At 36.4% G+C, this 13,307-nt stretch overlaps 1 protein-coding gene across 4 annotated transcripts in view; it reads right to left on the bottom strand.

Moving 5' to 3' along the window:
- Positions 1–13,307, bottom strand: part of ATRNL1 (attractin like 1) — a 512,339-nt gene that overhangs the window by 357,433 nt on the left and 141,599 nt on the right. For all 4 annotated transcript variants that reach the window (XM_036027363.1, XM_028513523.2, XM_036027364.1 and 1 more), the window contains exons 19-20: positions 8,137–8,274; positions 1,954–2,047 (exon numbers count right to left, since the gene is read on the bottom strand). In XM_036027363.1, coding sequence (XP_035883256.1) covers positions 1,954–2,047; positions 8,137–8,274 — 232 coding nt within the window. The remainder of the gene's footprint in view (positions 1–1,953; positions 2,048–8,136; positions 8,275–13,307) is intronic.

The raw sequence follows: 13,307 nt of genomic DNA, 5'->3' as shown, positions 1-13,307 counted from the left end.
TCTACGCTGCTATGTTGAAAGATACTTTAAGCAAAAACCACGTGCTATTTATCTTCATTACTATTAGCACTCATTTAATCATTGTTTACTGATTTGAATGACTAGCTTTGCTTCCTAGCAAGAGCATTTTCTCCTGGGTAAGCGCACCGTAGGAACTGATTGCTTTAGGAATGATGGCCCTATCTTTCACTGCCCCACACTCAAAAGCTAAATAAATAGAACAAAAAAATAATGAATGTAATTCTAACTACAAAGTACTCTTTACAAATTAGTAGTCCAATTTTCCTTCTTCTTGCAAAAAAATCATAAATAAGAACTAGGATAAATATACTTTCATCATTTAGAACTATATAATTTACCTTTTAGTATTTCATAGAAATGTTAAACTCTATAACTTTGTACATCTAAGTGCAATGAATTAAAATTCTGCTTCCTCATCTGGAGAAAAAAAATGTGTTACTAAAGTACCATATCACATAAGAGACAATCAAGTGGATGGCTATCTCATTTATGCAGAAGTACATACAAATTAAAAATGTCAGTGCTCATCTTCATGATGGAGTCTCAGAACAAAAATAAAACATCTGTTGCTTATGACCAGGACCTGCTGTGTACTTCATAGTGGGGATGGGTGGAGGGCGACAGGAAAGCAAGGAGCAGTGCAAAAGGAAAACGCAGGGCTCTTGTTAAAAATTTATTAAGAATTTCAAGATGGCGCTGGCAGAGCGTTAGGGCAGGTGGGATGCCCTTGTAAGCATGAAGCCCTATGCAGACACAGACACCACATGCCCACAAAGTTGTCCCTGTGCATGACAACCAGTACTGAGTGTTGCAAAATCCTGCAGGCATCCTTCGGTCTTAGAGCAAAGTACTGTGATTTAATTCCATTGGTAATGAGACCAAAATAGCCCTCCTTAATAAGAATTTCCTGAAAATATTATGCTCTGGCCTCATTTTTAAGTTCAGAAACTACGGAGAAAAAATAAAAATTGGTTCTGCTTATCTTCTGTGAACTTGAAAACCTATGATACTTCAGGAACTAGTCAAAGACATAATCATCTAAATTGAAATGTTTAGGATAATTCTAGAGCAAAAAACCCCCATATTTCTTCTTGATAAACACACAATGATCATTTTCCATTTTTAACAGACTTCTTTAGATATAATTTTCACATATTTATAGTTTTGGAAAACATTTTACCAATTTTTATAATTATAATTGTTATGGTTGACATTTATGGTTAGAGTATATTTATATCTAATATAAACATAAGTGTTTGCATATATATAATTCAAAACAATAAAAATACTTTTAACATATGATGTATATGAATAAGAATGAAAAGAAAAAGATTCAAACAACATGAAACAACTGCTCCTTAAAGTTATTTTCAGGAGAGAAATAAATCTTGAAAATAACAGTTAAATTACAAAAAGACAACGACTCATAAAACTAGCGAGAGCAGAAGGACACCAAAAGCAGGTTCCTGTCTGCAGACATCACAGAGAAAAAGAGGACAACTGTAAGAAAACACTTAAAGGGCTTAAAGAACTACAAATACCAGAATTAATAGCAAAAGACTCAAAAGAAAGAAAGGCATAAAAACACTGGACTTGAATTATTTAACGAGACAGGAAGGGAAATTATACGGATGACAATACAGACTTGATATGGAACGTGAATTTTCCAGAAAAAATAAGAATGTTTCTTCTTTTTAGAGATTTACAAAATACAAACATAATCTATGGCCCGTGTTTTAAGTCCTCCAGAAAACTGTTGTTTTAAAAGGCTTGACTTTTTAGGAGAATTGACAGAACCCAAGTAAACGCAGTGTGCAGGGATACTGGTCACTTAACGAGCACAACACCACGCTTAAAAAGGAAAACCTACAGAAATTAGTTCTGCGGTACAAATTCCTTCCAGAAAAGTCGTATAAAACCATTTTTACTTACAGTTGGCACTGGTCACCTTTTATCCCTTTAGTTGTGCAGAAACATTTTCCCGTGTGCATGTGACAGATGTTAGCGTGGCCGCTGCAGGTACAAGCTGCGAAGTCAAAACCAAAACGACACTGAGTATTCTCCATCACCAGCGTGCGCATCGCATCTCGGGGAAAGTTTCTTTATCGTGTTTTTATTCTGTGTTTTCCTCTCGCCATCCGAAAACTAGGGTTACCATCTAAGTTATTTTTAATTAAAGGGAGGTAAATTCATTTATTTAAAAATTATGAGAAACTCTTTCAGGTCTTGGCATATGTATGGACCTGGGTATTTATCTCTTTCATCTTTGGGCCTCCTTCCACTCCCACTTTGCATTATCTGCTCAATGAAACGAGTCGCACACAGCACAAGAGCTTTGGAGTAGAGCAGCTCAGTTTCAACACGGGCATCCATAATCGCTAGACATGTGACGCCGGGCGACTGACTTAGCCTCTATCTAGGCTTAGTTTCTTCATCTGTAAAAAGAAAGTAGTAACACTCAGCCCTCAGGTAACCTGTTCTAAAATACCTAACACATACCAAGCACCTAATAAATACATTTATTACTTCTATTACTCCCACTGCTGACGATAATAAAAAATAGTAACATATTGCATTAAAAAAGTATGTGTGTGTTGCCCCAATAGTGTCTTCTCTAGCTTCTGAGATCATTCTCCATTTTAGTTTTCCAAAACTAATTGGAACACGTTATAATAAACACAGTTGATTGGGTTCACATGAACCTGTTGTATTTTCTTATTTTGAATTCCTCGTTAGAGAGCAGCGTTCTGATCATTTAGGACACCGACCTCACACTTTATTGTGCCCAACACCCAAAGAACTGGTAGGTTCCAGTTCTGCACGTCCCCTCCTTTTCCTTGTGACATCGCGATTCAAACACTGCCACCCGCATTCTCACCCTGTACGATCGATCACACGTCCGATCTTTTCACCTGCAGTATTTCTAGGCTCCAGCTCCTCCCCCAGCCCCGAGACATATTCTACAGAGACAACGCTGACCATATTACTAGCCCCTTTAAAACTTTTCATGAGAACTACTATGTCCCTGCACCCCACCAGCTAGTTAAGCCATTCTGTGGATAAAAATAAAATAGTGTGGTCTTTTCCTGGTACACCTACACATACAAAAATAAGCTGAGTCACTGGTTTTGGTCAAAGTATAGAGTATTCTAGAACACTAAGTTTGTTGCTATTTGTTTATGATTATTTGCTTTAAAAATAGATAATTAATGTAAAGTAAATACACATACCCCTACACACACATAAAAATAAGTTGGTATTCAGTAGATTTTTAAGAACATGTTTTTTTTTCTGGAAGATATTTCTACATAAAAGTGAATGTTTCTTCATAAAGAATATTTAAATAAATCAGCATAAATTTCCTTTAGGTTTGTAGAATTAAGTATGAAAACACAACATGTGAGAATTACAGAAACAAATGGCAAGGGTTTAAACTTGAGGAATAAAAGAAACAATCATCAAGTAACAGAGGGAGACTAAGATATATTGATACCATGCATGTAACTTGATAAACCGTGAATGAATATATACTATGGTATATTTAATATTAACTTGCAGAGTATCATATTAATTCTGCCTTATATTCAGAACTTCACTACAACTCATGTGCATTACTATTTTAAGACTCAGATAAACCCTTTATTTGTCCTTTATAGCAGTACTATAAATAGTTAACATGGTATAGTAGCTTTAATAATTTCTGAGATAAAAACAATTGTGTTAAAATACCTCTTAATGTAAGCTCAGTTTAAGAGAATTCCCTTGTGGTGCTGTACTTCAGGCTGAAATGGCTCAAAAGTATCTGAAACTCAATTGTTTAAAATTTATACTTCATGACAGTGTTGAAATTATTCTGTTGTTGTCAGCGTTTGAGGTTATCTTTTCACGCTGAATAAGCAGCTAGGAAATCATCATGCGGTGGCCTTTGCTTGGCAAATTTTATATGACGATTTTATAGCCGAGGCATACACTAGAGGGACATTATGTGGTCACATGACATTTTTCCTCTATAATATAAAGCTGCAACATCAACATATAGCCAAAATTAAACAATAAAGAGAAAACATGATATGAGTTATTTAGCACTAACGAAGTGCCAAAAGTTGGAGTCAAAGTTTCGTGTAAGTCAGGATGGAAAGGAGGACTCTGTGTCAATCAGAGTTAGGGAGGGGGATCTTGAGGGGTGGACAGGTGTAAGGAAGGTGCTGCCACAGCCGTGGCCACGGTCCCCAGCCCTCAAAGGTTCGAGGACTTTGTTTCTGGCAGTTTTGTGAGTCTTGGCCCATGCCCTGTGGGAGTGGTGGGTGGGATGGGCAGAGGAGGGTAAAAGGGGAAAAACTGGGACAACTGGAATAGAATAACAACAAAATGATTTAATAAAAGGCATCCAATAGGAAAAGCAGTAATCCGCATCTTCTAATACAGATCACCAAAGGTCATCCTGAAAGACCCGACGGGGCCAGTGACAGAGTTGGCACAGCCTCCGTCCCCCTTGCCCTTGTGATTCCTTCTGTGAGGATGGAAAGGATGGGAAGGGTTTGAACAGGGGCATGAAGAACACACAGGGAGACTGGGCATTTGAGGGGACCACTTCACCAAGGACAAGAAAGGACTTCAAAAAATTAGTACAGAGAGAGGACAAACTAGCTAAAAATATTATAGTAGCTAGGCAGTAAAGTTTCTTTTTAATTATGCAGTTCTCCATGACTTAAAAAAGCTTTCTTGGTTTACTTAATATAATTAAGTTTATAGAAAATGCTATTCTGAACAGAATCTTTGATGGAGCATGACTTCATGGTTATACCATATAATAATATCTACATACAATTATGTAGTTATTCATTTAATGGCTCTCTTGAAAATATTTAAAATCTTGGGCTGGCTTTTCTTTGGCACACAGGATGATAATGGGTACTCAGATAAATGCAAACTTTCAATCTTATTCTGTCAAAACAACTAATAAAACCAAGATTTTCACGTCAAGTGATTTTCATTTATCTGCATCTTTAGGTTATTTAGGTCAATGCCCCAGTTTGAGAGAACTAAACTTCTTACTTTTATATTTAAAAGTGTTCAAATTCATTTCCTTATGAATTTTCTGCTTCTTTGAACAATCTACAATATGTGAGAAGAGTTTAAAATGAAAAAAAATTCTACCGTCCTAGTACAGAGCAAAGTTAATTTGTTTTTTTTTCACTACCCTCTAATCTCAGAGAATATTTGTGTTATAACTTAGCATGTTTACCTCTTTTTTTAACTTGATTATAGAGGGATGGAGAAAGAAAAGCACAGATTAGGAGAGCAAGGTGGGGAGGGAAGGAGAGAGGAGAAGGGGGGAAAGCAGGAGAGAGTGAGAGAGAGAGAGATCAATTTCTTGTTTCACTTATTTATGCATTCATTGGTTGATTCCTCTAATGTGTCCCGACTGGGGATTGAACCAGCAACCCTGGCGTATCAGGATGACACTCTAACATACTGAGCTACCTGGGCCAAGTACCTAGTGTGTTTTTTACTATTAAATACTGCTGTAAAAGTCTGCTATGGACAGATATTCTTAATACGCCAAAAAGACTATAATATAAGTTTTGTTGAGAAGAAACAAAGGTAAAAATATAGATCTGCCACTATGCTAAAAGAACACCTTTTATCCAAAAACTGAAAAAAAAAATAAGCTTCTTCATCACTGTTAAAAGAAAAAAATGAACTAAAAGATATAAATAAATATAAAAGTAAAATCAATTATAAATACAATATGAAAATATTAAGAATTTATTCATGATACCAACTAAATCCACTGAACACCTTGTAATAAACTAATCAAAAGAGTAAGACCTTGATGAAGAAAACTTAGTCCTGTAGAGTACAGAATTTTAAATGTCTGTACATCTCATGATTCAGAGAGGTGTTTTCCTATATTACATGTTCTCTTATAAATGACTGATTAAAACACATGTATGTAAATAAATAAAATTATTTTTAAGATTAATAATATAGCTTAGTTGTCTAACTTTTGGAACAAATTATAATGAAAAATACACAATTTATGATAATCACATAAAATTGAAGATCATAAATTGCTCTCAACTCTCAAGGGTCCAGATCCTTCCAGCAGAATTAATCTGTCAGTGATTGTATCGTTCAATTTCTTTATCCCATTATAACACCTATACAGTGTATTCAGTCCATTTCCACAATTGTGGAATTCAAGGATAATCCTTCATTGCAAAGTACTGTAGTGCATTGAATATCGAGGCACTGCTGTATATTGATGATCTTTTCACTTAAAAAACATAAAATAACAAAATACTAAGACTCTAATAGGTGAAGTCTAAATTTTATGGATTCCACTGTGCCTGTACCTACAGTACCTTCAATTCATACTGGACCCAGAACCAAGTTGTGGCTTTCAGCTAAGGGCTACTGAATCTTCCCTGTCCGTACTAACGTACAATGATTTCTAAATGAAGAGTTAAGAGCAAGGCCTCAGAATCTGGGCATTTTCTTCCTCTTACTAGAAGCCTGATGATCGGTATTTTACCTGACTTCTTTGTATATTTGGGTCTGCATGTAAAATGAGGATAAAAGTGATGCCTCCCGCGTAGTTATTGTGAAGCTCAGAGGAGATCATGAACATAAAGCTATGAATACGGTGCCTAGAAAACAAAATGCAAAACGTCAGGAAAAACTTCGTTTCAACTGTCTCCAGTCAGCACCAAGCCTGCTGTTGTCTGAACGGTTTTGTTGTCTGGAAGGCTGAGCCCATCCTTCCCTTGGCTCAACCCTGAATGCACATCGGAGTCGTTCGGGAAGCCTCGGAACAGAACCAGCGCTCAAGAGTCACCCTACAGCCCCAACCCAGAAACTGGCTTCATGACTTTAGGGGATGGCCCAGACATCCGCATGTGTTAAAAGACCTCCAGGTAGTTTCAATATGAAGATAGTGTTAACATTTTTATCTAGACCACACTCAAGCTCCACTCTCTCTTTAAAGAGTCCTCATCACTTCACAGCCAACATCTGAGACCTCTCTGTGGGAGTTATCTAGGCAATCTCCATTTAGAAAAAGGAGAGAAATAACCTAAGAGACAAAGACCAATCTAGGGATAAAAAAGATTACCACAAAATTACAACATAACAGGAAATTCTTTAAGGAAAGACCAAATTTTTTTAAAGTAGGAAAAAAAGAAGTAGCAGAAGAGAAAAATAGAGAAAAGTAGGGTTTAGTGAATGAAAATGTGAAGATAACCCTGGCTGGCGTAGCTCAGTGGATTGAGCATGGGCTGGGAACCAAAGTGTCCCAGGTTCGATTCCCAGTCAGGGCACATGCCTGGGTTGCAGGCCATAACCCCCAGCAACTGCACATTGATGTTTCTCTCTCTTTCTATCTCCCTCCCTTCCCTCTCTAAAAATAAATAAATAAAATCTTTAAAAAAATGTGAAGATAGTCGCAGAACTTAAATGTTCTTTTAATGTACTTCAATTCCTATTGCATGTGCCTAAATTACATATGATCTCACTTGATCCTTACAACACTCCAACGGAGTACTATCATCTCCCTTCACGTATGAGGACCAGGAGGCACTGAGGCGTCAGGTTAATGAGCCAAAGTCATATATTTAAACGGTGGGAGAGCTGGGGTTTCAGCCCAGGACTGATCCCAAACCCATTCCCTTAAACTTCATGCCGCACTATCACTCTGTCACAAAAAAAAAATCTTACCTGATGTAAGGCATACAAAAACCCTTAATTATTTTATTTCTAAACTCAAAGTGATATGTTACTATTAAAAAACAAACTAGCAGCAGTGGTTACTTTTGAACAGTGAGATTATAGGTCGTTTTTAACTTCATCGGTATTTGATAAATTTTTTATAATAAACATGAATTCATCTTTGAAAAACAAGTACAATTTTTAAAGCTAGTGTACCACAGAATTTTTATCATTTACATAGTTTCTAATGTATTACCTTCCAAAACTATTGACACAATGGAAAACTTTCTCTTTTTAAAGTATATTTTCCACACGGGTGTATCCTTGTCAGTTTTCTCTGTAGTGCCACACACACACACTCACACACACGCGCACACACACAGAGGAGAACAGGAGAACGATTACCTGTACACTGCCCCCCGTTGGTGGGGTCCCCGTAGTACCCAGGCAGGCAGTCCTGACACTGCTTCCCCGTGGTGAGGTTTCTGCACTGCTCACACACATCGTTGTGGATGCAAGTGCTGTGCCCGTTACACTGGCAAGCTAAAGAAAACAGCAGAAAAATACGTTACTAATATCTGTACAATAAAACCAAGTGTAACTACTATCAAGGCAAAGAATTTATTTTAATAATCGGCACGGTAGCAAAGTCCTAAGGATGTTTTCCAAGTTGTTTTCATGTATAATATATGTGGCTCAAACTATCAGTGCAGGAGAATAAATACGATAAATTCTGTTTAGAAATTCTGCTTTATATGCTATAAAATGCACAGGTTAAGGATAAATTGGAACATAAAAGTTACAGCTAAGCAGGGGATACGTTTTAACATATTCCTAAAAGATTCATGTGAATATTATGTCTATTAAATTATATAAATAAAAGACTAAATAGTTCACCTTTGATTTGAAAAAGGTTAAAATTATATTTACACATAATAACAAAGGATTGGTAAATATAGAAAATTGTGTGGCAATAGGTCCTTACTTCAAGAAAATATATGTTAAAATTCATAAAAATACTACTTTTAAATTAATCTGCATAAATGTTTATCTTCTTTGAGCAAGAGAAGCTTCAGGGCTTAATTGAAATTCTATGTGAATGCGAACTAACAGAGAATCAGATATTTAAGCATGATATTTTTGTGTCTTCATAATATGAGGTGTATTATGTTTTCATATTAATATTATAATAGCATCCAACAATTCTCAGATTATGAGAAAGTTCATATATGAAATTTTACATCTTTAGTGCTTATTTGGGGCATAATACTGACTTAGTTTGGTAACTGTTTGTCCGAACATCATCCTCACTGTCACCTTCATAATCTTTTCCATCATTATTACAACTGAGATAGCATTTAACTGAGCTCTCTCTCACTCTAGCCAGAAAAGCCAATGTTCAGGAGATTCTGATGGTTTGTGGTAGGCATGTACTCTGGTCAGTTTACATACAGCATCAGTCTTAAAATATTGTAAATACCACCCCATTGCCAGACAATATACTAGATGATATAATACATGAATTATATCATTTAATCATCTCAGCAATTCTCTATGGAGAGTACTATTTTAGGACCATTTCTAAGATGAGGAAGCCGGGGGGGGGGGGGGGTGCTAAGCAACTACCCAGAGCCACACAGCTAATCAGTAGAAGAAAGAAATGCATAATCAGGATGTATGAGTCAAAGGACATGAAATACCATACCACAGACATGTGCAAACTTCGGATATGAAAGGAAAATCCCAAGAGACTACCATAAGGTCATCCATATCAGTTAACATCAAAGGGTGAAGAAATACACCCACATAAGAGTGAAAACCAAATACCTTTATCTGACAGAAATTTTCAGAGGCATACCTCTATGGTAACATAGCATATAAATGACATGGAATCGTCATGGAAAAATGTTAAATAATCTTTACCATCCTTTTCATAAAATTGAGAAAAGTTATAATTTTCAGCTTTTATTATCATTTATTACATTATGAAATGGGGGAAATTTAATAACAAAGGAAAATGTTCGTGACAAATTAAGTGAAATAAAGATAAAACATTATGTTTAGATAATCAAATTTTGTTTTTAAATATTTAACTATGCCTATGGAAAAGTTAATAATGGTTACCTTAGTTTAGTTTTTCTGTACCATCAATTTCCTACAATAAATTTATATTACTTTTAAAATAAGAACCAATAATGTTAACTTAAATTTTTTAACATGCTTGAAAGTTTAAGGCATTCTTTCATAAAAAATTTATGTGAAACCTAATGCACAGTGAACTAAATAATGTTAGCTCAGTGGTGTAAAAACAGAGTTTATTGAGTGCTCACTCTATGTAAAGCATTATCCGAAATAAATCAGAATAAGAGATGGGTTGCTTTAGGTGTTTTATGAACTTCCTGGTTACATGTGTATATGCTTTAACTACTGAATAAGAGGGCTCAATTTAGCAATTGCATCTAATCCTCAAAGATTTCCATTGAAACAATAAGAAAACTTGCCAGCAACAACAAGAATTTAGTTATGGTGACAACCCCACAAATAGAACTAGAAAGTAGTAACCTTCAATACCGCTGGAAAAGAAAAGAGGACCCCTAGTATAATGTCACTCAAAGCCGCCTTTCCCAAAGTGAGTTCCAAAGCCAGGTCTGGGCCACGTGACTATGAAGAAGCAAAGCACGTTACCTGCATGCTTCCAATACACCTGCTAGACAGTGTGATACAAGGATGCCTAAAGTTTCATGTAGTGAATACACCACAGAGAAAGCATATATATATATATTTTAGACTTACCTGCAAGCTAATTTTCCAGGGGGGAAAAAAAAAGAGCGGTCATTGTCATAGCTGTAATTAACACAGCAGCAATGGCAAAAGGAGAGGACAAGTTACAGAACACAGGACCCAGGAGACATACTCTCTGGCCTACTCACACAAGGGAGCTACGCTGAGCCATATTTATAATGTTTGAAACCTTCAGTTGTAGCCCCTATCTGTGAGAAAAGCACTGAACACATAACAAACCCAGAGAAGCAGAAGAGAACCTTAAGTACACTGAGGTATGTGTACACAAGAATAAAATCACTTGTGAAAACTTAAAACCTGCTCCAAGTATGTATGTTGGGTGGAAACTGACATCGTCCATATGGTAGAGAAACCTCACATCAAACAATGTAAAGCATATTCTGTAAGCAAGGAAAGCCAGATGCACCTTACAAAAGCAGTTGTAAATGGCCCCTTGAAATACTTCCACAACTCAGGTCACACAAATACGACGTCTGTCCCAAAAAAGCTGAGCCATTGTTAATATAACAAAAACAGTTTGCACGAAATCAATGTAACCTGGCAGCCAAGGAGAGTGGGCTGGAATACACGTGTGTGAACAATGATAACGTCACTATACTGGTCAGTGTGGGTGGTAGAGGCCATTGAGTGAGCATGTGTACTGTGTGGCTGTCATACTCAAAATGACCTAGAGAGCAGATCAACAAATCTGCATCAGATTTTTCATTAAGTTTAAATATTTCTCCACAAAAACTATTTGGATGATTCAGATGGCTTTCAGGGACAATGAGATGAGTGCAGTGCAAATAAAAGCATAGCACAAGTGCCCCAAGATGGTTGAGAATCTGTTGAAAGTGACCCACATTTTGGAAGGTCTGCAACAAGCAGAACACCTGAGAATGTTGAACGTGCATGAGCTGCAATCAACAAAGATCGGCAACTGACAGTGTGAGAACTAGAAGCTGATCTGGGGAGTCCAAACACAACTGTGTCTGAGATTTTGACAAAGGATCCTGGCATGCAATGTGGTATGGCAAAATTTGTTCTGCAGCTTCTGCTACCAGAGCAGAAGGAACATCGTGCTGCAGTTGCTAACTTGATTCATACTGCTACCAATAAATCAGATTTCCTCAAGAAGGTCATAACCAGAGATGAATTGTGGGTCTACAGGATGATCTGGCAATAAAGGCCCAGTTGTCCCAATGGAAGTCACCTGGTTCTCCATGCCCAAAGAGAGTTCAGCAAAGTCACAGCAAGATGAAGACCATGTTAACTGTTTTTTAATTGGGCAGGTGTTTGTCCATCATGAGTACACTCCTCCAAGCCAAACAAGTAATGAGTACTACTTCAATGCTGTTCATCAGTTGAGAGATGCAATACAATGAAAACAGCCATAGCTATGGGCAACTGGTGATTGGCAGCTTCATCATGATAATGTGCCCACTCATGCATCATGTCTTGTGCAGAGTTTTTAATGAAATATCAAATCACCCAGGTGACTCAGCCCCCCTATAGCCCAGATTTGGTGCCCTAAGACTTCTTTTTTCGCAAAACTAAAATTCCCTTTGAAAGGGAAGAGATTTCAGACCATTGATGAGATTCAGGAAAATGCGACAGGGCAGCTGACTGCAGTTCTAACACAGGATTTTGCAGAGAGTTTTGAACACTGGAAGAGACACTGGGAGAACTGTGTGAGGTCCCAAGGTGCCTACTTTGAAGGGGACTGAGGTGTCATTGCCTTACATATAATGTTTCTTGTATCTTCTTCAACAAATGTCTCTATTTTTCATACTACCTGGCTGGATACTTTCTAGACAGACCTTGTATACTACAGAATAGAGACTTGGAAGACTTTTTCCTGTAAATAGCTCAATAACTATTTCAGGCTTTGTAGACCACACAATCTATGTTACAACTACTCACATTTGCCATTGCAGGCAAAAGCAATCATATAAAATAAGCAAACAATTGATAATAGCTGTAATCCTATAAAACGTTGCTGACAGATAAGCAATGGACTAGGTCTGACCTGCAGTCTCTGGTTTGCAAACACACCTGACATAAAACACACAACTAAAACTAACAATTCAAAATTAAAATTTATGAGTCATCATAAAGGAGAGTCAGGAGAAAATAAAAAGGAGAATTACACCCCAAAATGGGAGTAAAAGGAAAATTAGAAGGCAATAAAAAATATTCAAAATAGTTAAAAACAAACCATTTTTAAACTATGCTTAAAAATAAAGGTATATATCAAAACATAGGAATTATAATAAAGAAGTAATGAAAATTATGAAGTAGAAAAGTGTGATAACTATAATGAAAAATACACTAGAGAGATTCAACGGTAGACTTGAACTGACAGATGAATTAGCAGCCTTGAAGAGAGATCAATAGAGATTATGTAAACTGAAGTACAGAGAGAAAAAAGTGAAGAAAAATTAATAGAGATTCAGATAAATGTGGGACACAGTTAAGTGTACCACCACATGCATAATGGGAATGTTGGAAGGTTAGGGGGTAAAAGGAAGCTAAATTTGAAGAAATAATTCATTAAAACTTCTCAAAGTTGATAAAAATTGTTAATTTACATGTCCAAGAAGCTTAACAAACTCTAAATATGATAAATATGAAGAGATCAATAGACATATTACAATAAAAATGATAAAAGCCAAAGGCAAAAAGAAAATCTTGAAAGCAGCAAGACAAAATATGACTTCTCACTTATAAAGAAGTCCAATAAGATTAACAACTGACTTTCACTCAGGAACAATGGAGGCCAGTAGGCAATAGGA

The sequence above is a fragment of the Phyllostomus discolor genome, chromosome 5, assembly GCF_004126475.2.
Source record: "Phyllostomus discolor isolate MPI-MPIP mPhyDis1 chromosome 5, mPhyDis1.pri.v3, whole genome shotgun sequence".
In the NCBI taxonomy this organism is placed as follows: domain Eukaryota; kingdom Metazoa; phylum Chordata; class Mammalia; order Chiroptera; family Phyllostomidae; genus Phyllostomus; species Phyllostomus discolor.
The sequence above is the reverse complement of the archived record's forward strand: the minus strand, read 5'-3'. Positions and strand labels throughout refer to the sequence as shown.